Source organism: Cetorhinus maximus, chromosome 7, assembly GCF_964194155.1.
Source record: "Cetorhinus maximus chromosome 7, sCetMax3.hap1.1, whole genome shotgun sequence".
Classification (NCBI taxonomy): domain Eukaryota; kingdom Metazoa; phylum Chordata; class Chondrichthyes; order Lamniformes; family Cetorhinidae; genus Cetorhinus; species Cetorhinus maximus.
The window spans coordinates 5,076,120-5,101,364 of NC_135885.1; the positions used below are offsets into that span (position 1 = coordinate 5,076,120).

Sequence of the window (25,245 nt, forward strand, 5' to 3'; positions counted from 1 at the left end):
ATTCTGAAATCTCATCCTTAATAATGGACTCTAAAATCTTACCAACGACCGAGGTCAGGCTAATTGGCCTGTAATTTCCCGTCTTTTGCCTCACTCCCTTCTTAAACAGGGGGGTTACATTAGCGATTTTCCAGTCCTCTGAGACCCTCCCTGACTCCAGTGATTCCTGAAAGATCGCCACTAACGCCTCCACTATCTCTTCAGCTATCTCCTTCAGAACTCTGGGGTGTAATCCATCTGGTCCAGGTGGTTTATCCACCTTCAGACCTTTCAGTTTTCCTAGCACCTTCTCCTGGGTAATGGCCACCATACTCACCTCTGCCCCCCAACTCTCTTGAACTTTGGGGATGTCACTTGTGTCTTCCACTGTGAAGACTGACGCAAAGTACCTATTCAGTTCCTCCGCCATTTCTTTGTTCCCCACTATTACTTCTCCAGCGTCATTTTCCAGCGGCCCAATGTCCACTTTTGCCTCTCTCTTACCGTTTATATATCTAAAAAAACTCTTGCAATCTTCTTTTATATTACTGGCTAGTTTACCCTCATATTTAATCTTCTCCCTTCTTATTTCTTTTTTAGTTGTCCTCTGTTGGTCTTTGTAGACTTCCCAATTCCCTGGTTTCCCACTGCTCTTCGCCGCATTGTATGCTTTCTCTTTAGCTTTTATGCTGTCCCTGACATCCCTTGTCAGCCATGGTTGCCTCATCCTCCCTTTAGTATGCTTCTTCTTCCTAGGGATGAATTTTTGCTGTGTCTCCCAAATTACTCCCAGAAACTCCTGCCACTGCTGTTCCACTGTCTTTCCTGCTAGGCTCATCTCTCAGTCAATTCTGGCCAACTCCTCTCTCATGCCTCTGTAGTTGCCTTTATTCAATTGTAATACCATTACATCTGATTCCAGCTTTTTCCTCTCAAATTGCAGAGTAAATTCTATCATATTATGGTCACTTCCTCCTAAGGGTTCCTTCACCTTAAGCTCCCTTATCAAATCTGTCTCATTACACATCACTAAATCTAGAATTGCCTGTTCCCTAGTGGGCTCCACCACAAGCTGCTCCAAAAAGAGCTCGAATCATAGCTATAAATCCAACGAGATTGACAAATAGAATGAAAAGGATTTGTATAGTGCCTTTCACAGCAACAGGATATTTCAATGCATTTACAGCCAATCGAGAATTAGTGTAGAGGGAGTTTTACTCTGTGTCTAACCCTGTGCTGTGCCTGTCCTGGGAGTGTTTGATGGGGACAGTGTAGAAGGAGCTTTACTCTGTATCTAACCCCATGCTGTACCCGTCCTGGGAGTGTTTGATGGGGACAATGTAGAGGGAGCTTTACTCTGTATCTAACCCCGTGCTGTACCTGCCCTGGGAGTGTTTGATGTGGACAGTGTAGAGGGAGCTTTACTCTGTATCTAACCCCGTGCTGTACCTGTCCTGGGAGTGTTTGATGTGGACAGTGTAGAGGGAACTTTACTCTGTATCTAACCCCGTGCTGTACCTGTCCTGGGAGTGTTTGATGGGGACAGTGTAGAGGTAGCTTTACTCTGTATCTAACCCCGTGCTGTACCTGTCCTGGGAGTGTTTGATGGGGACAGTGTAGAGGGAGCTTTACTCTGTATCTAACCCCGTGCTGTACCTGCCCTGGGAGTGTTTGATGTGGACAGTGTAGAGGGAGCTTTACTCTGTATCTAACCCTGTGCTGTGCCTGTCCTGGGAGTGTTTGATGGGGACAGTGTAGAGGGAGCTTTACTCTGTATCTAACCCCGTGCTGTACCTGTCCTGGGAGTGTTAGATGGTGACAGTGTAGAGGGAGCTTTACTCTGTATCTAACCCTGTGCTGTACCTGCCCTGGGAGTGTTTGTTGGGGACAGTGTAGAGGGAGCTTTACTCTGTATCTAACCCCATGCTGTACCTACCCTGGGAGTGTTTGATGGCGACAGTGTAGAGGGAGCTTTACTCTGTATCTAACCCCGTGCTGTACCTGTCCTGGGAGTGTTTTATGGGGACAGTGTAGAGGGAGCTTTACTCTGTATCTAACCCCGTGCTGTACCTGCCCTGGGAGTGTTTGATGGGGACAGTGTAGAGGGAGCTTTACTCTGTATCTAACCCCGTGCTGTACCTTTCCTGGGAGTGTTTGATGGGAACAGTGTAAAATGAGATGAACTTGAAGTGTAGTCACTGTTGTAATGTAGGAGATGTAGCAGCCAATTTGCACACAGCAAGATCCCACAAACAACAATTAGACAATGAACAGATCCTCTCTTTTAGTGATGTTTATTGCATGATAAATAATCCCCTAGGGTTTGCTGGCCAGTGCTATGTAGATAAATGCTGGTGGAATGCGGACATTAGCCCACGATGCCAACACAACTAAAACAGAAGCAGAATGAGGGGACTCCCCTGACCTTCCTCGAATCGTGGCCATATAGATCCTTCATATTCACCAGGGAGGGCAGGGGGAGCCTCGATTTAAAGCCTCATCCGAAATACAGCACCTCTGGGAGCACAGCACTCCCTGTGTACTGCACTGGAATGTCAGCTGAGATTTTGAACTGAGGTGCCTGAGTTGAGATTTGAAACAACACCCTTCTGACGCGAAGGCGAGAGTGCACCATCTCTGAAAGTATTTATTTACAGGGTTTGGGAGGAGATGTTTTGTGTTCCTCAAGAAGACGGATGTCAATTCAGAATACAACAATTCCCTATTTTTATCACCAGCAATAGCATTAAACACAGGCACCCTCTACACTGAGACAATCAAACTCGCCCAGGGCAGGTACAGCATGGGGTTAGATACAGAGAAAAGCTCCCTCTACACTGTCCCCATCAAACACTCCCAGGAAAGGTACAGCACGGGGTTAGATATAGGGTAAAGCTCCCTCTACACTGTCCCCATCAAACACTCCCAGGAAAGGTACAGCACGGGGTTAGATACAGAGTAAAGCTCCCTCTACACTGTCCCCATCAAACACTCCCAGGACAGGTACAGCACAGGGTTAGATAAAGAGTAAAGCTCCCTCTACACTGTCCCCATCAAACACTCCCAGGACAGGTACAGCACGGGGTTAGATACAGAGTAAAGTTCCCTCTACACTGTCCCCATCAAACACTCCCAGGAAAGGTACAGCACGGGGTTAGATATAGGGTAAAGCTCCCTCTTAACAGTCCCCATCAAAAACTCCCAGGGCAGGTAAAGCACGGGGTTAGATACAGGGTAAAGCTTCCGCTACACAGTTACCATCAAACACTCCCAGGACAGGAACACCACGGGGTTAGATATAGAGTAAAGCTCCCTCTACATTGTCCCCATCAAACACTCCCAGGACAGGTACAGCACGGGGTTAGATACAGAGTAAAGCTCCCTCTACACTGTCCCCATCAAACACTCCCAGGACAGGTACAGCACGGGGTTAGATACAGAGTAAATCTCCCTCTACGCTGTCCCCATCAAACACTCCCAGGACAGGTACAGCACGGGATTAGATACAGATTAAAGCTCCCTCTACACTGTCCCCATCAAACACTCCCAGGACAGGTACAGCACGGGATTAGATACAGAGTAAAGCTCCCTCTACACTGTCCCCATCAAACACTCCCTGGACAGGTACAGCACGGGGTTAGATACAGATTAAAGCTCCCTCCACACTGTCCCATGAAATGTTTCCATTGCAGTTACAGCACGTGTTAAATGTATAATCAAGTTTTATTTTCAGTTGTAATACGAGTTTCATGCAGATGAAAAAGGCAGTTTGAATCTCTCTCTGGGTTAGAAACCTCTTATTGGATACATGGCTAATTTCGGGGGTGCAGAATGTCAGAAAAGAACAATAGACAAAGACGGATGGGAATTTATTGTACAGTTGAGGGACTCAGAATTCTGCATACAGATATCACTCGATGCTGTTGCACAGTGTGGGAAGCAGTCAGAAAGGCTATTCGAGAGTTGGCTTTCCTCTCTAGGGAGTTGGAATACAAAGGGGAAGGATGTGCTTCAACTGCATTGAACTGTAGACCCCATCTGGAGCAACTGTGTTCAGTTCTGGGCACTGCCTGCACAGATGCACCATTTATAATAGGTTATTAGAACAATTCCTGTTCACAGTCAGTTCGAGAATGTTCTGTTTTCCAGGGGAGAAATTCAATGGATTATTCTTCTGCCAATAGGCGAATGGATTTCCCTTTAAGGCTGTCTCAAAATCAGGAGATGCTTCAGGGAGAAAAAGACGTAAGAGGTGGAATTTCGTGGGGTCCTCTGGAGCGCGTAAGGTGGGGGGCAGACCTGGAGAATCACATGGGAGGCGCTGTGTCCTACTCCCGCCATGCATTTAGCAGGCACTGGGAAGGGGCCAATGCAGGAACACTGCCCACTAGTGGCCGGAAGCCATTAGGCTGGACCATGAGCCACTTGAAACCAACTATGACTGAGTCGACCGGGCTCAGGGATTAGGTGAGACTTGCACGGGTCTCCCCTTCCTCCAGGAAGCCACTTGTTGGGTTTTCCAACGGCCTCTTCGATCGAGGGGCCTGGCATCGGGAAGTGGGGTGCCTACTGAGAGCGTCCGACCCCTCTCAACCCCCTCCCCATCGCCAGTGACCCTCTCCCCGTGACCCCCAAATCGCCCCACTTTACCCAGTATCTCTCCAGGTATCCAGTGACAACCTCCAGTCAAGGGTCTGGTGTGTTACCAGCAGCAACCAGCACACCTGGTGGCGCAGCTCGGTAATGGCTAATGGCAGCCTCTGATTGGCCGGCGGCTCTCAGGGGACGGGATTTCCACCCTACTGGGGACTTGATCGAGTGGAAGGCTCGTTGCTGTCCAGTTAAGCGCCTGTTAACCTGGAAGAATACAGAGTGAAATTGTCCTATGGAAATGATGTTAGGAAAACCCTGGATGAGTTCATACAACAACTGGCATTTATACAGCGCCTTTAATATAGTAAGATGTCCCAAGATGGTTCACAGGGGCCTAAACTGACAACATTTGACACTAAACTACATTTGGAGATTTAAGGACAGGTGGGCTAAAATCATGGTCAAAGTGCAGAGTTTCAGGAGCATCTTTAAGGAGGGAAGAGTGTGGCTCAGAGGTGTAGGGAGAGAATTGCACAGCTTGAGCCCCAAGCAGCTGAAGCCAAGATCGCCAACGTTGGAGCCATTAAAATTGGGAATGTGCAAGAGGCCAGAACTGGAGGAGCGTAGAGATATTGGAGGGTTGTCGGGTTGGAGGAGGTTACAGAGATAGGGAGGGTTGTAGGGCTGGAGGAGGTTACAGAGATAGGGAGGAGTGTAGGGGCTGGAGGAGGTTAAGAGATAGGGAGCGGTGTAGGGGCTGGAGGAGGTTACAGAGTTAGGGAGAGGTGTAGGGGCTGGAGGAGGTTACAGAGTTAGGGAGAGGTGTAGGGGCTGGAGGAGGTTACAGAGATAGGGAGGGGTGTAGGGGTTGGAGGAGGTTACAGAGATAGGGAGGAGTGTAGGGCCTGCAGGAGGATACAGAGTTAGGGAGAGGTGTAGGGGTTGGAGGAGGTTACAGAGATAGGGAGGAGTGTAGGGCCTGCAGGAGGATACCAAAATAGGGAGGGATGTAGGGTTGGAGGAGGTTACAGAGATTGGAAGGGTTGAAGGGGCTGGAGGAGGTTACAGAGATAGGAAGGGTTGTAAGGCCTGTAGGAGTTTACAGAGATAGGGAAGGATGTAGGGCTGGAGGAGGTTAGAGAGATATGGAGCAGTGTAGGGGCTGGAGGAAGTTACTGAGATAAGGAGGGCTGTAGGGGCTGGAGGAGGTTACAGACTCAGGGAGGATTATAGGGGCTAGAGGAGGTTAAGAGATTGGGAGCAGTGTAGGGGCTGGAGGAGGTTACCGAGATGGGGTAGGTTGTAGGGTTGAGTAGTTACAGGGATAGGGAAGGTTGTAGGGTCTGGAGGAAGTTACAGAGATAGGGAAGGATGTAGGGTTGGAGCTGGTTACAGAGATAGGGAAGGATGTAGGGTTGGAGCTGGTTACAGAGATAGGGAGGGATGTAGGGCCTGTAAGATCTTACAGAGATAGAGAGGGATATAGGGGCTGGAGGAGGTTACAGAGATAGGGAGGGTTGTAGGGTCTGGAGGAGGTTAGGAAGGAGGAATTTTAGCCCTTCCAATTTGTATCCCAATTGTTTATACTTTGTCGTGAAATGTGACAATGAAATTTGAGCGCGGCGTCTGAAACGTGACAAAACTGGGGAGGTCGCAGTGGGACCTGGGATCTTAAAAAGGCATAAAAACAGGAAATGCTGGAAAAACTCAGCAGGTCCGACAACCTCTGTGGAGAGAGAAACAGAGTTAACGTTTCGAGTCCATGGGCTGCACCTTACGCATGTCGGGCGGGCTGAGCGGGAGCGGGCGGGGACGGGCGTGGAACCAATCAGTGTCCACGATCGGCGGCGCACTGCCATTTTACATGGGTGGCCAATTAAGGCCTGCCCAGCGTAACACGTGGCCGGTAGCGCTCAGCGCTAGCTGTGCGGGTGGGGGGGGTGGGGGGGGAGGAGGGAGAGTCGGGGCTTGCGCATGCGCGTGAAACAGCGCAGCAATCGCCCTGAGGCGCCGAGATGCCTCGGGGAGATTGAGTGGATAACGAAAGTTTTGAATAAATGAGCAGGAAAATGATTGTAACATGTCCCCTGAGCTGGGACAGGTTTGCACATTTAGCAAAATTTATTTATTAATTTGGTAAAACCTTCAGGAAACCTCAACCCGCTCGTGGATGAGGTTTCCTAAAAAAACGCGAAGGTCGCTTGGGGGCTCTGCGCCTGCCCATCAGCCTTAAGGCCGGACGGGCAGCGTTGTTAATGAGGTTAATTGCTTTTTTAATGGCCTCAATAGGCCATTGACAGTTCGATAGGCGCGCAGCCGCCTGCGATGCACGCCCGCTGAACGAAAGTTCAAAATGACATGTGATGACGTTGGGACCCATGGCCCGATGTCATCTTGCGCGTCGGCGTGTCGGGCCCGCCGATATTCTGGCACACATGACCCTTCCTCAGAGCCTTCTTAAAAAGGCAAACCAGCCAAAGAGAGATGGGACTGAGCAGCAGGATAATACAGCGCGTGTCGCAGGGAATGATGTCCCTTGCTGTAATCATGAGCAATGCCACAGGAGGCCAACCGGTACTAAACTAAGTGAAACCTGCATCATTTTGTTTCCTTTTTACTGATCGGAAGATTAAGCAGGCTGGGTCTCTTTTCTCCGGGAATGAGAAAGCTGAGGGCTGATAAGAGGCCTTTAAGACTCTGAAAGGTTTTGGGAGGGTCGACCTAGAGAAGATGTCTCCACTTGTGGGGTGAGACCAGAATCAGGGAAACCGTTGACATAAAATAGTCAGTAATAAATTCAATTGAGAATCCAGGAGAAACCTCTTTACCCAGAGAGTGGGAAGAACGTGGAGCAAGCTACCACAGTGAGTGGTTGAGGTGAGTAGGGCAGATGCATTTAAGAGGAAACTGGATAAACACAGGAGGGAGAAAGAAATAGAAATATATGGTGATAGAGTGAGATGAACAGGAGTGGAGGAGGCTCGTGTGGAGGATAAACACCAGCACGGAGCAGATGGGCTGAACGGCCTGATTCTGTGATGAGAATGCTGTGAAATTCTATGTAATTATTGCATCAAATATAACCTTGAGCATTGCTGAAAAAAGAGACATGATGCTGAAGCTTTACATCTTGCACTCATCAGGACAGATACAAGAATGCCAAATTTCAAAGGGAGCAACAATTTATACCGCACGAGAAAAAAGGATGCTAATTAGTTGGCAAGTTGACTTTGATTGGTCGAGGCGTTGCCATGAAGGTACCCCATGCTTTTGTTTAATTCAAAAAAAGCGCATTGCCCGGGCGTGGTCCTATTACCTGCAGAGGACAGGTTCCTGCATACGAAGAAACGTAGCTTCTAGCACGTATAAGTGGGCGACATTATGATAATCTTAAATCGGTTGTTAGTGTAATGCTTAGCCCACTCAGGATGGTTCAGCAAATGCTGACCAATTGCAGAATCACATCTAATGTTAGACTCCATGTTGTGAGGTTTGCAAGCAGAGGCTGGTTGAGTACAGTCAGTGGTTGAGTACGGCCTATTGTGAGCAGCCGAAGGAATGTGCTATTTGATGCCATCCACCAGTCGATGGGGCGTACAGCATTAACAGCATGTCTCTTTTTTCAGCAATGCTCAAGATCTGTACAACCAAACAAATTTAATCTCTTGCTTCTCTTACCCTTTCTCAGCTTACCGTCTACCTTGGAAAAAGGGACTTTGTCGACCATGTTGACTTTGTGGAGCCTGTTGGTGAGTGCAATACCTACAGAAAAATAATCAAAATAGGCCATGGGCTGGCTACCGGTGTTGGTCTCGCCATCAAGTGTCAAGTTTGGTTTAGCCAGTAGCACACTTACCTTTGGGTCAGAAATTCGTGGGTTCAAGTTCCACTCCAGAGAATTAGGCACAAAACCTAACCCGGCCCACCTGGTGCCAGTACTGTAGGAACATAAGAACAGGAGGAGGCCATTCAGCCCATCGAGCCTGCTCCGCCATTCAAAACGATCATGGCTGATCGAACACTTCAGTGCCTTTTACCCACACTATCCCCATAACCCTTTACATTATTGTTAATCAGAAATCTATCGATCTCAACCTTAAACATATTCAATGACTGAGCTTCCACTCCCTCTGGGGTAGAGAATTCCAAAGATTCAGAATCCTCTGGGTAAAGAAATTTCTCCTCATCTCGGTCTAAAGTGGCTTCCCCCTTATTTTGAAATTGTGTCCCCAGGCTCAAGACTCCCCAACCAGAGGAAACGCCTTACCTGCATCTGCCCTGTCTATTCCTTTAAGTATTTTGTAAGTTTCAATGGGATCACCTCTGATTCTTCAAAACTCCAGACAGTAGCCTGCTCTGCCATTCAATTAGATCATGGCTGATCTGATTGTAACTTCCACTCTACATTCCCACCTACACCCTCGTTAATCAAAAATCTATCTAGCTCTGCCTTAAAATATTCAAAGGCTCTACTTCCACTGCCTTCTGAGGAAGAGAGTTCCAAAGACTCACAACCCTCTGAGAGAATAAAATCTTAATACTTTATAGAGGTTTAAATTACTTTTATTCATTCATGTGGACATCACTGGCTAGGATTTATTGCCCATGAGAAGGTGATTTCAGAGGGCATTGCTGTGGGTCTGGGGTTGCATTTAGGCCAAACCAGGCAGGAACAGCAGATTTCCTTCCCTAAAGGACATTAGTGAACCAGATGGGTTTTTACAACAATTGACAATGGTTTCACTAGACTTTTAATTCCATTTTTTTTTTGGGGGATTCAAATTCCACCGTCTGCCATGGCAAGATTTGAACCCAGGTCCCTGGAGCATTACCCTGGGCCTTTGGAGTACTAACCCATTGACAATACCACTACACCACCACCTCCTCTTTAAACTTCATGATCTTTGTGCTACCTCCATTTATAAGCTTGGGATTCCCTATGATATTTTTTAGCCTGTCCTCACCCCTTTGAGGTTGGTGTACAATCACCGCCAGGTCTTGCTGGCACACCCTTTGAAGCTTCCCCATACCCTGGTCAATATTTATCTCAGGAAAGACACTACCAGAAAGGCAGGTTATCTGATCATTTATTGCATTACTGATTCCGATTTAGGAATCAGGAACCAATTGCAGTTGACCTAAGGCCCAGTGGGTTCAGGTGGCATGGTTTAGCCACAGGTTGTCATCCCGCCCTTATCATTTCCAGCATTTTCCATGTCTCTCAGGATGACCATGAATGTTCAACATGAGCTTGAGGAATGGCACCTCATCTTTCGATTAGGCACCTGGACTCAGCTTTGAGTTTGACCATTTCAGATCTGAACCATTTTCTTTTGGACAGCAACGGTTGGCAGTGTATCAGCTGTTGCCATTCACACCTCTTCCAGGCCAGTCAATCTCAAACTTATTTTGTTGTAGGGCACCTTTTCAAATGGCTCACTAATCGTGGAATCCCCCATTTAGATTTTACCACAGTACGATAGCCAATACAAATCCAAGAATGTCAAATTTCAAAGGATTTATACCATAGGAGAAAAGGGTGCTGATTGGTTGGCAAGTCGACTCTGATTGGCTGAGGCGTTGCCATGGAGAAAGTAACATGGAACTATAGGCTCCCCAAACTCTCGTGTAATTCAAAAAAAGGCGTAAGGCTTAAACATATTTCTTTTGTTTACAGAGAATGGGTCCCTGGGTATGAATGTGTTTTGCTTCTAGGAAGTGTAAATGAGCCATGTTACAAGCTCGAATGATTATCTTAAATTGGTTGTTAGTGCAGCAATTAGCGCGCTCAGGCTTGTTCAGCAAGTGCTGTCCAATCACGGAATCACATCTAACAGTAGCCATTTTGCTCTGGGTTTTGCCAGCTCGGGCTGATATACTCAACCAGTCCATTCTTTTCTTTCTTTACTTCTCCCAAAATGTGGAAAAATGTGAGATTGTCCACTTTGGCAGGAAGAACTCCAACAACATCAACAACAACAACAACTTATATTTACATAGTGCCTTTAACTTAATGAAATGGCCAAGGCGCTTCAGAGGAGCATTATAAAACAAATTATGACCCCGACCTACATAAGGAGATATTAGGGCAGAAACGCCTGGTCAAAGAGGTAGGTTTTAAGGGGTGTCTTAAAGGATGAAGGAGAGGTAGAGAGGCGGCGAGATGTAGGCAAGGCATTCCTGAGCTTGGGGCTCAGGCAGCTGCCGGCACAGCTGCCAATGGTGGAGCAATTAAATTTGGGAGGTCCTCAAGAGACCAGAATTAGAGGAGGGCAGAGATCTCGGGGTGGGGGGCAGTGGGGCTGGAGGAGATTACACAGCTAGGGAGGGGGCGAGGCGGTGGAGGGATTTGAAAACAGGGATGAGAATCCAATGGGAGAGTAGGGCAGTGCGTGTATGTAAGATCCTTAAGATGAGAGGCTAGCGTTCCCATTTAGTTGTGTTGGTTTTCACGGAGAAATTCACCTGAAATCAACGTAACCAGCACAATGGATTGTGGAATTTTTAGGACAGGTTACATTCAGCACAAACTGTGTCTCCGTAAACTCTTTTGTGTTAGTTTCAAAGTTATCATGCTTAAACCTGACAAAACTGGCCGCACCTCTGGGATGAACTGATCAACATCGGGAATTAGCGTTAATTCTATTCAATTTGTGAACTTGATTGCATGGGTTTGCCTCCGTATCTCCTCATTCTTCTACCGCTGAAATCCTCATTCCATGACATACAAACAAAGAGCAGGAGTAGGCCATTCAGCTCCTCGAGCCTGCTCCGCCATTTAATAAGGTCATGGCTGATCTGATAGTAACCTCACATCTGCATCCCCGATAACCTATCACCCCCTTGCTTACCAAGAGCCTATCCACTTCTGCCTTAAAAATATTCAAAGACTCTGCTTCCACCGCCTTTTCAGGAAGAGAGTTCCAAAGACTCACCACCCTCTGAGAGAAAAAGTTTTGCCTCATCTCTGTTTTAAATGGGCGACCCCTTATTTTTAAACAGCGACTCTTTGTTCCAGATTATCCCACAAGAGGAAACACCCTCTCCACATCCACCCTGTCTAGACCCCTCAGGATCTTATCTGTTTCAATCGACTCACCTCTTACTTTTCTAAACTCCAGCGGATAGAAGCCTAGCCTGTCCAAATTTGTTACCTCCAGACTTGACTATTAACCCACTCCTGGCTGGTCCCTCATATTCTATCCTCCATAAACTTGAGGTCATCCAAAAGTCTGACGACCATGTCCTAACTCACACCAAGCCCCATTACCCTGTCACCCTTGTGCTCACTGACGTACATTTTCTCTCAGTCAGGCAACATCTTGACTTTAAAATTCTTATCCTTTCTTTCAAATTCCTCCCTATCTCTATAATCTCCAGCAGCCCAACAGCCCTCCGAGATATCTGCACTCCTCCAATTCTAACCTCTTGAGCATCCTCAATTTTAATCGCTCCACCATTGGCGGCCGATCCTTCAGCTGCCTGGGTCGCAAACTCTGGAATTCCCTCCCTAAACCTCTCCGCCGCTCTATTCCACTTTCCCCCTTTAAGGCGCTCCTTCAAATCTACTTCTTTGACCAAGACTTTGGTCACCTGGCCAAATGGTACCTTTATGTGGTTCAGTCTTAAAATGTTCTTATAATTCTACTGTGAAGCACCTTGTGGTGTTTGATTACATTTGAGGCACTATATTGCAGCGACTTGGCCGTGCATTGGTAATGTCAATGGACGAGTAATCCAGAGGCCCAGGCTAATGCTCTGGGGAACATAGGTTCAAATCCCAACATGACAGCTGTGGAATTTAAACTTCATTCATAAAATCTGGAAAATAAAGCTAGTCTCAGTCACAGTGACCACGGTGACTATTATCGATTGTTGTAAAGACCCATCTGGTTCACTAATGTCCTTACCCGGTCTGGCCTACTTGTGACTCCAGACCCACAGCCATGTGGTTGACTCTTAAATGCCCCTCTGAGATGGCCTGAAATGATTCAGTTCAAGGGCAGTTAGGGATGGGCAACAAATGCTGGCCTTGTCGGTGACACCCACATCCCATGAAAGAATAAAGGAAAACAAAATAAATGTGCGTTTTGGTCGGGTTTTTTCGAGGAGGCTGCAAAACTTAAGGTCTGAGTCCTTATGGTTACAAGGGCACTGCTGGATGCATCTTAAAAGCTTTTGAAAGTTTATTTTTAATTTATTAAGAAACTGACTGCTGCACCTCAATCTAAGCAGCAAACGTTCTGTATTTTTATATAAATCATTTTCAGATGACTTAACTTCAGATTTGTCACAGCTGGTGAACTGACACGCTGATCAAAATCCATATGTTTTTATAGTAAATTCATTTTCGGCTGCGTTAGTCAAGTGTCATCATGTTATCAATCATAAATGTGCCAAGAATGTTTTTTAAAACTATATTTTTATTTGAAAACACCTTTTGAAATGCTGCTCCAAGGCTCATTCCGTTCACCTTCTGCTGATGCGCAAATGAGTTTGAGCAGAAACGAGGAATAAAAGCATTTCTCAAAAGGGGTGCAACTTTGGGCATAAACTTCACGTGGAAAGCTGCTTGTGCCCGAAGTGTAAACACCGCCCTGTGTTATTAAACCGGGGCCCTGTCTGGGCTATCTTGCTGGTTTAACACAAGTGAGGTACTCCAGGCGCTGGAGATACTTCAGGCACGAGAAATCCGAAATAAAAAACAGAAAGTTCTGGAAACACTCAGCGGCACTGGCAGCTTCCGTGAAGAGGGAAAGGGAGTTCACGTTTCGAGTCCGATATGACGATTCTTTGGAACGCTTCTGTTCCGGGGAAGAAGAGTCAGACTGGACTCGAAGCGCTAACTCTTGTTTTCCTCTCTCTACAGATGCTGCCTGATCTTGCTGAGCATTTCCAGCATTCTCTATTTTCATCTTGCCAGTTTAACTGGTTGTTAAATAAATCGGGGTACGATTCGAAGAAAATCAAGGGTGTTTTCCTTGGTGTCACGGCCACCATTCTCCACAAAGCTGCCAAAAGCAGATTGCCTCATCTCCTCACTACTTGTGGGATCTTGCTGTGCGCAAGGCGAGTGACATTTTGCTGTGTGAATCCAGTAATCGTGCGTAAAACTTATTAACCATATGCGAACTAGAACATAAGAATTAGGAGCAGGAGTAGACCATTCTGCCCCTCAAGCCTGCTCCGCCATTCAATAAGATCATGGCTGACCTTCTTGTGTTTTGATTTCCACATTCCCATCTTACCCCGATAACCTGTGATTCCCTGTCTTAACAAGATTCTACTTACATTGTTACGACACAGTAGTTGGTGAAGGCTGAGTTGTTTAAATCCCAGAGGGAAACTTGAAAAACTGTCGTAACCTATATTTTCAATTGGTACGTTTGAGATGCAGCTCTGAATTCAGGAATAAGACCACCGAGTCTCAAAAGGTTTTTTTTTATATAAAACTAAATTAAACATTTATTAATTTAACAACAAATTAAACACATACACATGTCTACAAATTACCATACTAATAACTTATAAACAAATCCCCAAATTAATCACTCTCGGGTAAATCTTCACCAAGGCAACAATAACCCATAGACTTTAAACAGAAACCAGGCAAAGCACAGTTGACCTTACAAATTCAAAATGAGGTTCCTTTCAGGTTGTTTCCTTTGCAGACACAGATGTAGGGCTTACAGGCTGCTTAGATCTTAAATGCCTCTGACTTACACATAAACATATACCCAACTTTCCCTTTCAATGTAACTTTTCCATTGTGTCCCAGGCTAATAATGTCACATCTTCTAACAATAACATTTTCATCCCACCGATTTTATTAGTAATATAAACACATTGCTTGGTGTCTCCCAAATAGGTGCAAGATTTTACCCATTCTTTTGAATGGTTTATTCAACAAATGTAAATTTACACTTTACCTTCTCCTCCTTACGTTTATCTAATTAACACCTCAAAACTACTAGACATCAAAGCACCCAGACTAGTTGGCTTTAACCCAATTGAGCCACACAATGACACAGACCCCCTACTATAATTCCAATTTAAAAATAATTTCCAATAACATTATAGACATTAATATCTCTTCATGACACTACCTCCGCCTTAAAAATATTCATGGACTCCACTTCCACCACCTTCCGCGGCAGAGAGTTCCTAAGTCGCATGGCCTCTGAGAGAGAAAAAATTCTCCTCATCTCTGTCCGAAAAGGGCGACCCCTAATTTTAAAGCAGTGCCCTGATTTGTGATGTCACTGAGAGACGTTATAAAGCATTAAAGAAAGAAAGAATTGACATTTATATAGTGCTTTTCATGATCTCAGGGCATCCCAATGTGCTTCACAACCAGTGAAGTACTTTCTGAAGTGTAGTCACTGTAGGAAATGTGGCAGCCAAGTAGTGCACAGCAAGATCCCACAGACAGCAATATGATAATGGTCGGACCATCTGTTTTTGTGACGCTGGTTAAGGGATAAATATTGGCCTCAGGACAACAGGGAAAACTGCCCTCCTCCCCGAACCTCTCCCCCCCACACCACCCCCGCCGCCCACCCCACTCTTCTTCGAAATCGTGGTCATGGAATCATCTGTGTCCACCCAAAAAGGCAGAAGGGGCCTGGGATTAACACCTCATCCGGGAAAAATGGCACCTCTGACGCTGCAGCACTGCACTGGAATTGTCGGCTTCAAATGATGCATTTCACTCCAGGTTCTCTTGACTCCACAGTGTTATGATTCATAGCCAAGAACCCTATTCGCTGAGCCAAGGCTGACGCCAAGGGTTGGATTCTACATTTCTTGGTGGGGCTAGGAAGTTGGAACAGAAACCAAGGGGACTACTTTCTCCCACCATCTCCACATGTCCAATCAAACGTCAGTCTGGCTGGAAGGGGGCCAGTTATAGGTGCAGAGGAAGCTTGGCTCCCTGATCACAAACCCTTCCCCTTGCTCCCTTCCAACCTTGCCACCATCAACAGTTTTCTTTCTTTATTTTTTTCATGGGGTGTGGGTGTCGCTGGCAAAGCCAATATTTGCTGCTCACCCTTAGTTGCCCTTGAACTGAGTGGCTTGTTAGGCCATATCAGAGGGCAGTTAAGAGTCGACTACAACTTCAGGGAGAAAAAGCAGTTGTAACCGGGTCAGGTCCTAACTGGAATAACTGGCACGTACCTGGGGTCAACCAGAACAACCAGAAACCAACTAGGAAGCGTTTCACCCCTGATTTTGCAGCCTCCTTGGCTATGTCCGTTTGTGAGTTACAAGGAGCAGTTAACTTGAACTGGGGACAGGCTGAAGTCGAGCATTCCCATTGCCCCAATTGAAAACATTTAGAATATGGTGAGCAATTTTGGGCCCCGTATCTCAGGAAGGTTGTGCTGGCTCTGGAGAGAGTCCAGAGGAGGTTCACGAGAACGATCCCAGGAATGAAAGGCTTAACATATGAGGAACGTTTGAGGACTCTGGGTCTATACTCAATAGAGATTAGAAGGATGAGGGGGGATCTGATTGAAACTTACAGAATACTGAAAGGCCTGGAAAGAGTGGACATGGGAAAGATGTTTCCATTAGTAGGAGCGACTAGGACCCGAGGGCACAGCCTCAGAGTAAAGGGAAGACCTTTTAGAACAGAGATGAGGAGAAACTTCTTTAGCCAGAGATTGGTGAATCTATGGAATTCATTGCCACAGAAGGCTGTGGAGGCCAGATCATTGAGTGTATTTAAGACCGAGATAGATAGGTTCTTGATTGGTAAGGGGATCAAAGGCTACGGGGAGAAGGCGGGAGAATGGTGTTGAGAAACTTATCAGCCATGATTGAATGGCGGAGCAGACACGATGGGCCAAATGGCCTAATTTCTGCTCCTATGTCTTATGGTTTTATTAGGGTCACACTGGGACTCTGATGTGTCCCTACCTCTGATTCAAATGTGACTTTTGGGCAGTGAACAATTATTTATCAGCCTCAGGTCGATGGGAATGGGATTGGTGTTTAATCTGCAATACTTCACAGGCTGGAAAAATACCCATTCCCAAAATGAAAATCCATTATATGCGCATTCGTTAATTGTTGCATTTTGATTTTTTTTTTTGTACTGAAATTACACAAGCAACGTGACAATATCTGGGGAATTTCCACCTGTTGAACTGTACAACAAGATGCATGATATAGGGAGGGGTATGGCTGAGACCACATCCACCTGGATCCACCAGGAGGTGGGGGAGACACATTGGAGGAGGTGGAGGTGGACATGGGGGAGAGGAAGAGGAGGAGGTAGAGGTGTTGGAGAGGGAGAGAAGAAGGTGGAGGTGATAGAGAGAAAGAGGAAGAGGAAGAGGTGGGGCAGAGGAAGAGGAGGGGGTGGAGGTGGCAGAGAGGGAGAGGAAGAGGTGGAGGTGGGGGAGAGGAGGAGGAGGTGGCGGAGAGGGAGAGGAGGAAGTGGAGGGAGGAAGTGGAAGAGGTGGAGGTGGAGATGGCGGAGAGGGAGGGGGAGAGGAGGAAGAGGTGGCGGAGAGGGAGAGGGGGAGAGGAGGTGAGGGAGAGGAGGAGCTGGAGGTGGGGGAGCCAAACGGAGGAGCCTCCAGCACTCGGAGCGATGCAGCCTTGAGGAGCCGGCTGCACCTCACCCACTGACACAAACTTAGGGCAGGGTTTTCTGGCCCCACCTGCTGGTGGGGTCTTCCTGTCCCACTGGACATTTGGCCTGGCTCTGCGGGTCCCCTATAGCAGGATGTGTCACGCTGGGGGCCTGAAAACCCTTTGCTTTAACTCCTGCTGGCAACAATTCAACGTGTTGTATCCAATTTAAATCACAAAACTCAGCGATTACATTTTAGCACAAAGTGCGGGAGCCTTGGCAGGGTTGGCGCAGTGGAGCAGACCAGGGGGCACGGACACACAGGCATCGGTGACCACCTTGCACCGGCCGGAGAGACACAGTGGGCAGGATTCTCCCACCTGGGACCAAGCCCCGTGGTGGGGGCAGGAGGCAGGGGGCAGGAGGCAGGGGGCAGGGGGCAGGGGGCAGGGAGCAGGGGGCAGGGGGCAAGGGGCGGGGGGCAGGGGGCAGGGGGCAGGGGGCAGGGGGCAGGGGGCATGGGGCAGGGATCAGGGTGCAGGGGACAGGGGGCAGGGGGCAGGGGGCTGGGAGACGGGGGTGGGGGCAGGGGAGTGTTTCCCGCTGCGGAAGCTGGTGGAAAGTTCCGCGGTAATCGTGCCGCCCCGGCGTCACTAATCACGCAGCCAGGGGTTTCTCGGCGCCTCGCACAGCGAGTCCGGGCCGGGTGGCGCGGGACCCGCCCTCATACCCGGCTGCCATGTTGAAAAGGCGGGCGGACATCCTCACCGTCAAAGCAAGCCACGGGGATGTCTGGCGGGGGGAGGTGAAGGCCCCAGCGCAGAAAGCTCTGTGACGCCTCCCTGGCGGATCCCCCTGGAGTAGGGTACCCGGGTCTCAGCCTCACAGCCCGACTGCAGTGCATCCACTCAGCAGTGGGGTGACCACTGTGGCTCCTTCACCCTTCAACATACAGAGAACGCTGTATGGAAGTGGGGCGGAGGTCGTGGGGGGCAGAGGTCGTGGGGGGCGGAGGTCGGTGGGGGGGGGTGGGAGTTTGGCAGAGGGCACTAACAACCTCCGCAAATCAGGTTCCTGCCGGTGCCTTCCCCTTGTACGTGGATGGGCCCAGCGCTCTGGAGGGAGCTGGCAGAGGGTGCTGCAGGTCTGTGCTGCAACGCCTCTACCGGACAAACCTCCCTGGACAACCAGCAATGCAGCAATGCCCTGCCACACAACAGGGTAAGAACAGAAGAATGAGAATTGAACGTCAAATTGCAACGTAGAAACGGATGCAACAATCAATTCCTCGCAAACCCATCTTCTCTGTTGTCTTTCAGCACAAGATGAGGCACAGCCGGCCAGAATGGGCAAAGAAATGAGGGGGAGGAGGGGGGCGACCACATCTGAGGCCTCTCTGGCTCAACTGGCAGGCATGGAGAGGGTCCGGGCAAGCGGCAATGAGGAGCTTGGACTTGGGGGTCCATCCAGTTAGGGTCCATCCATGGTTTAGACACCTGAGGGTCAAATGTGCCTCCATGTCAGAGGCAGCTCAGGCTGGCACTTGCTGTCTCCTCTCTCACAGCTGCCACCAGGAAGAGGCCAAGGCCCAAGGATGAGGGCTCCCTGTCAGGCCTCAGCAGAAGCCCGAGCCCAGAGAGGGGCCAGGAGAGAGGGGAAGAGGAGAGATGTGCACCTGTAGAGGCATCACAGCAGACACTCGCACCCTCCAACAGCCCAGGGACACATACCACAGCGGGTATTAGTCCTAGCTTAGGCAGGGTCTCACAACCTGGTGGTCATTGCACGGACACGTGCCCACGGCAGGAGGAGGTGAGGTCAGCCGAGCTCACTGGAACTCGGAGGACTGCTGGGGAAGAGGCTTCTGTGTGGTCCGAGTCAGAGGACAAGCCTTCTAACTAATGGTGGAGAGTCGGCAGGAGGCAGGTGAACATCAGGCAGCGGTATTGGAGGCCATCTTACATCAGAGGAGTCCATCCACCTGCTCTCTGAGGAAGTGGTGCCGACCTGTGCACGCATTGAGGTCTCCATGGGAAGAATGGTGGAGATCCTAGTCCGGCAGATCCTGCCGGAGATGTGTGCAGACCTGCGCTCCATCGTGGTAACCATGAATAAGCTGCTGCAGTCGGCATGTGAGATGGGGGAACGAGGCACCTCGACCACCCCCCAGGTGCCCCTTCCCCTCAAAGGGTCAGGCAGGGGCCTTCGGGCACCCAAAGGGAGGAGAAGCGGCAGCTGGACACACCTGGGTCAATCCACTCAGGTATCTCAGAGGTTGGCCTGGACCTCCTGAATCTCCTTTGCCTGTGGCCCCTTTGTCCTCTGGTCAGCGCAGAGGGAGCAGCTGGTCCACAGGAGGACAGCCAAAGGAAGCCAGAGGCCTCCAGGCCTCGGCTCTCCAGAGGACGGTCACCAAAGTCACCCATGGCAACAGGGTCAACCAGTCAGCAGGCTGCCTCCACCCCTGTTCCGGGTGTCGGGGGAGAACCTAGAAGAAGTGATGGGCCACAAAGAATAAAGAAATTTTAATCGCACCTGGTTGTACAGGTGAACAAATCATTGTTACAATTCTAACCTCTGTAAATATAATCACTTTCGCTGCAGTAATGTCTACTGTCTTTTTTCAGCATGGTTCTTAAGGTTTAGTGAATGGCCCTGCCCCCTCCTCTCCTGCGGACATGCAACCCCCCACCACCGAGTGAGTCTGCCGGGAGAAGAGTGTGTGGCCGGGCCTTTGCAAGTGATATGCAAGCGCTCTCCCTCGCACACTGAGTCTTCACCCCATCAAATCCCCACGTGACCCAGGCCCCAGCACAGCCAACACCCTTTTGGTTGTCCAGCTGTGATGACCCCGCATCTCCACTCTCCCACTGGCCCAACTCCCATGCAGCATCCCGGGACCTCCAATGCGAGGCTTTGCTTCGGTTTGACCAGTCCAGCATGGTGGCTGTGACATTTTCCCTGTGCTCCTGCACCATTTTATGCCCCTCACCCAGGCCTTTTCCCCCATCATAATTGACCATCCCCCCGTCACCCGCCACCAGCATTACCTTCGACCTCTCCACCGTTACTCTCTAACCTGAACCATGTTCCTTTGATAATGTCCAGGTAAACGTTCACGTTCCTTTCCTCTCTGAAAATCCTGCCCCCGTGCACATTGACCTGCCTGACCTCCTCCTGCCCACCGACAACCCCCCCCTCCCCCGCCACATCACCCGAGTCCATGTCTACCTCCATGTGCCCACGGATGATCCTTGCCACTCCTTCATGCCACACTGTCACATCCTCACTCTCCCACCCTCCCGGCTCCCTCTACCCCCTGTAACCTTGTCCGCTACCCTCCTATCACACCCACCCTGAGTTCACTCCGCAGGAGTCACCGGTTGACCCCACTGACCCCTCCCTATGAACCCCTTCACCTCGACGTAGCCCCCACCGCCTTCACACACCTGGGCATAACCCACTCCTTCTTACACCTGGACTTAACCCCCCCCGCCTTCACCTGGACATAACCCCCTCTTCCCACCCAGCAACCAACACAGCCCTTCCTAACTGCCCCCTCCATTCCCTCTACCGCCTCACTCCGCCCCTGTAAAAGCCTTTCCTGCACCCTCACGCCCCGACCACATCTACAGCCCTCCCGGCCTTCTTTAGCCCCACCACCCCAACACCGGCCAGCAGAGCCTCCTGCTGCAGCCCGGGGACCTGATCCCATAGCAGTGGCTCTGGAAGGAGTAAGGCCCGAAGCCTGAGCAATGTCCTTGGAGGAAGGCCCGAAGCCTGAGCAATGTCCCTGGAGGAAGGCCCGAAGCCTGAGCAATGTCCCTGGAGGAAGGCCCGAAGCCTGAGCAATGTCCCTGGAGGAAGGGCCGAAGCCTGAGCAATGTCCCTGGAGGAAGGCCCGAAGCCTGAGCAATGTCCCTGGAAGGAGTAAGGCCCAAAGCCTGAGCAATGTCCCTGGAGGAAGGCCCGAAGCCTGAGCGAGATTGCTGTGTGGAGAACTCCCAACTTCTGGCAGCCACATCGCGGAGGAGCCACGTGAGTGAAGCTCCGCCCACCCTGTGCTGCACGTGGCACTCCAGGGCCCAGTGGCTGGAGGCCTCCATCTTCTGCTCAGATGCCCACGAGCTGACCAAGGCCCTTAACATAAGGCCCAACTTTTAGCACAGGCGTGTTCTGGACCGGCGTGTTTCCCCGCTGGTGTCGTGGAGAATCGGCAGCGGGGGTTAAGATTCCGGCTGGGTCTTCACCCTGCGTGGAAATTAGCGGGGCGCAAATCGGTTTCACCACGGCCTCCAGCGGGACTCGGGGTCTGCCACGGTGGGCAGTGGCAGAAGGCCCGGCCATCGGGGCAGGTGGGAGAATTCCACCCGGTGTCGCCACGTATCAGGTTGGACAGAGTTTATGCCTTTGCCTGCTTGTCCTGGGTAGTGTAGTGTGAACACACTTGGGAGTGCAGGAAGTGTGTTAGCTCTGCCTTTGTGCGTGGAATGGAGTGGGGTGGGAGGTAGTGGCGGCTTCACTCGGCAGAGGTGTTCCAGCTTCCAACGTCATGTTCCCCGCAGTTTTACCAAAAAAAACGGCACGGTCGCAGGAGATAGCGGAAACGAATGGGGTCAAACATTGCTGTGGAGTCACGTGTAGGCCCAACTGGGTAAGGACAGCACATTTCCTTCCCCAAAGGGGTAATTGATGATAGTTTCACGCTCACCATTACTGAGACTGGCTTTTGATTCCAGATTTATTAATTGAATTTAAATTCCACCAGCCGCCGTGGTGGGTATTTGAACCCATGTCCCCAGAGGCTTAGCCTGGGAATGCTGGATGATCTAGTCTAGTGACAATACCACTCGGCTACTGTCTCTCCCCGAGTTTCTCGTGGTTGTTTTTAGATTCCACAATATAGTCAGCTTGTGACTTTGAGTTAATATGAAAAGTAATATAGTATAGTGATGAATGTTTGTTATAGCTACATTGGCAGCGGAATATGAATCACATCTTGTTACAATCCTTGGCCAGACCCTGTGGTGTGGGGGGGGAGGGGGGAAGATCCAGTTAAGGACCGGTACTGTTTTGTTTAAACTAGATAAAGGATGCGATTCAAGGCACCTGCTTTTTAAATAAAGCCGCAAGATTCCTCAGGTTTTGAACAAACAAAAAACAAACGTTACTATTACAAGGTCAGAAAGATAAAACAATTTACAATATCTATCTTATGCTCCAACATTCAGGGTAAGTATGAGGCACGTGTGAATGAACAGACAAACTGAGGCCGAACACACCACACGACAGAGTAAATGACAGATGCAACCAAGGCAGAGTCCATGGGTTTTTCAAGAACCCACCCAGACGTCAGTAAAACACCAAGTCAAACAGTCTCACTGAAACTCTGCTTCCCGAGGGATTCCCAGCTTCATCTTCGAAGATCTCCTTGGAATTCCCTCCAAAAGCTGCTCCCCTTTGTTTGGCTTTAATAGTGGATCACCTCACTGGGTTTCAATCTCGCTTTTGGAGCTTCCTTCTCCCTGGATTCCCGAGCACACTCAACACTAGCTTACAAACACACTTTCAGATCTATGGTCGTGCCAAGCAGAAGACCACAGCTCCAAAGGGGTACCTTTGCCCTAACGGCCCTTTGTACTTTAAGTCCGCCCCCTTGCAGCCCTCTCTTTAACTTGACTAGAACCTGTTTCTGCCCCTGTGTCTGTGACATTTTTTTGGCTGGCAGCCTCCCCAAAGCTGACTCCTTTAAGAGGAGATGTCCTTGGACTGATCTGTTGATCTATCAAAACACTCCCAGAGGGTCCCATCCTAGTTTCTAGGCAGGAAACAATGCAACAAGCATTGGAACACCCTGTACCTTAAATATGACAATCTCCACACACACTGCGTATTCAGCACCCAGGGGCACAATGAATTGAATTCATAACAGTTTGAATATATAACTTATGGGTGCTGAGAATTGGCACTGCAGGGAGTGACGTCGTGTAGCAGAGGGGTAATGCCAAGGACACGGCTAGAATTGGAAAGGCCCCCTGCCCTCAGAGTCAGTCTTCATTATTCATTGAAGATGCAAAAAAAAAAGACTTTAAAATGTAATTAAAAATCACCCAGACACTGCCACCTCCCCCATAAGTGTCTACTGCTATGTTCAGCCACAGTCCTGGTGGCAAGTCCTTTCCACCACCCTTGTGCCATCTTGTTATGGCTGCCGTAAAAGACTCCCAATCCTTTTTTCATCACCGGTGCCCGAAAATTGCAGCGGGCAACGAGAAATGACGGACGATTGGGTCGTTAACAAATAGCTCGTTTATGAGTGACTTCAAAATGGCGGGCGGGCTACTGATTTCGGCACTTGTCCGTCACCCGTGTTATTGGAGGTTACCGAACCGGAGTCACTGCGCCCCAAATATTTGGTCAGTGTGGGGCGTGTGGGGTAGGGGAGGTGAGTGCCAGCGCACCCGATTTGGGAACGTAAAATCCAGCCCTGTGAATATAAGTCTTAACAAGTGTCACTGTTAACAACCAGCGCCGGATCATGACAGGTTTCCTCTCTCTCCTTCTACAGATGGCGTTGTTTTGGTTGACCCAGAATATCTGAAGGAAAGAAAAGGTAGGGATTGAGAACACTGGCCTGACAGCCATGGAGAGTTCTGACTGGTATCTGTGTCCAGGAACCAACTCTGAAACACACAAATGGCTAACGTTCCACAGAATATGATGGGTCCTGTTCCAGGGAGAGCAACAGGTCTTGATTCATTGGTAGAGGTCTGAGACTGGACAAATATTTTGGTGTTTTGCTTGGATCTGTTTGGAGATCAGCAGGTGTTTATACAAAAGATGACATTATTGGTTAACTAGGGGGAGAGTGTACGTGGGGCTGTGGGAGGGGATTAAATGGGTGGGTAGAGTCAGTGATAGGGGAGAGTGTACATGGGGCTGTGGGAGGGGATTAAATGGGTGGGTAGAGTCAGTGATAGGGGAGAGTGTACGTGGGGCTGTGGGAGGGGATTAAATGGGTGGGTAGAGTCAGTGATAGGGGAGAGTGTACATGGGGCTGTGGGAGGGGATTAACTGGGTGGGTAGAGTCAGTGATAGGGAAGAGTGTACATGGGGCTGTGGGAGGGGATTAAATGGGTGGGTAGAGTCAGTGATAGGGGAGAGTGTACATGGGGCTGTGGGAGGGGATTAAATGGGTGGGTAGAGTCAGTGAGAGGAAAGGGAAGAGCAAAAACCAGAATGGAGAGAGTGAAGAAACGACAGACCCAATGCCCAAATTAGTCAAATCTGCCACAACATCAAGAAGCCTTGAAAATTGAATATTGAAGCATTGTTCTCAGCACCATGCTGCCTAGTGCTGGTCAGAGACGTGGATCCAACCCTGTTTGCACGTGGATAATGTCACCAACTGACGACTCTTTTCCATCTTTGCAGTGTTTGTCACCTTGACGTGTGCCTTCCGGTACGGCCGGGAGGATTTGGACGTGTTGGGACTGACCTTCCGGAAGGATCTCTTTGTCACCAGTGTCCAGACTTTCCCGCCAGTGGCCGAGGAGAAGAAGCCCTTAACTCGTCTTCAGGAGCGCTTGATCAAGAAACTGGGCGAACACGCTTACCCTTTCACCTTCGAGGTTCGTCCCCTTCTCCAGCTTCTAATACCAAACACTAACGGCAGAATTCTTTACAGAGAGAAGCATGTGAGTTAAGTAAGAGGCCCTGTCTTGAGTTCATATTTATACCGGTCTTATTCAACAGCGACTTGTAGATAGACAGATATGGTGCCTTTAACCAAGACCTCTGTAACATCACACAGCTTCACACCTGTCTCAGCTCCCCTGCGTCTGAGACCCTCCTCCAGGCCCTCGTACCTCTAGACTCGACCATTCCAATACAACCCTGGCTGGTCTCCCACATTCTCCCCTCTGTAAACTCGAGGACATCCAAAACTCCGCTACCTGTGCCTTCGCTGACACCTGAGCAGGAAGGCCGCCTGCTGGATTTTACCTGCACCCCCCCCACCCCCCTTTACCTTCAAACCCACCAGGGCAGAGTGTGAAACCCAGCCCCCTATCTCTGTAATCTCCCCCAGC

The 25,245-nt window shown here is 49.3% G+C and overlaps 2 protein-coding genes across 3 annotated transcripts in view; both read left to right on the forward strand.

The window, feature by feature from the left end:
• Positions 1-25,245, forward strand: part of LOC144682565 (BTB/POZ domain-containing protein KCTD14-like) — a 1,380,231-nt gene that overhangs the window by 91,024 nt on the left and 1,263,962 nt on the right. The window lies entirely within an intron of this gene.
• The window catches only part of arrb1 (arrestin, beta 1), a 139,629-nt gene that overhangs the window by 71,844 nt on the left and 42,540 nt on the right, over positions 1-25,245 (forward strand). For both annotated transcript variants that reach the window (XM_078544987.1, XM_078544988.1), the window contains exons 3-5: positions 8,261-8,321; positions 23,724-23,768; positions 24,590-24,786. In XM_078544987.1, the coding sequence (XP_078401113.1) occupies positions 8,261-8,321; positions 23,724-23,768; positions 24,590-24,786 (303 nt within the window). The remainder of the gene's footprint in view (positions 1-8,260; positions 8,322-23,723; positions 23,769-24,589; positions 24,787-25,245) is intronic.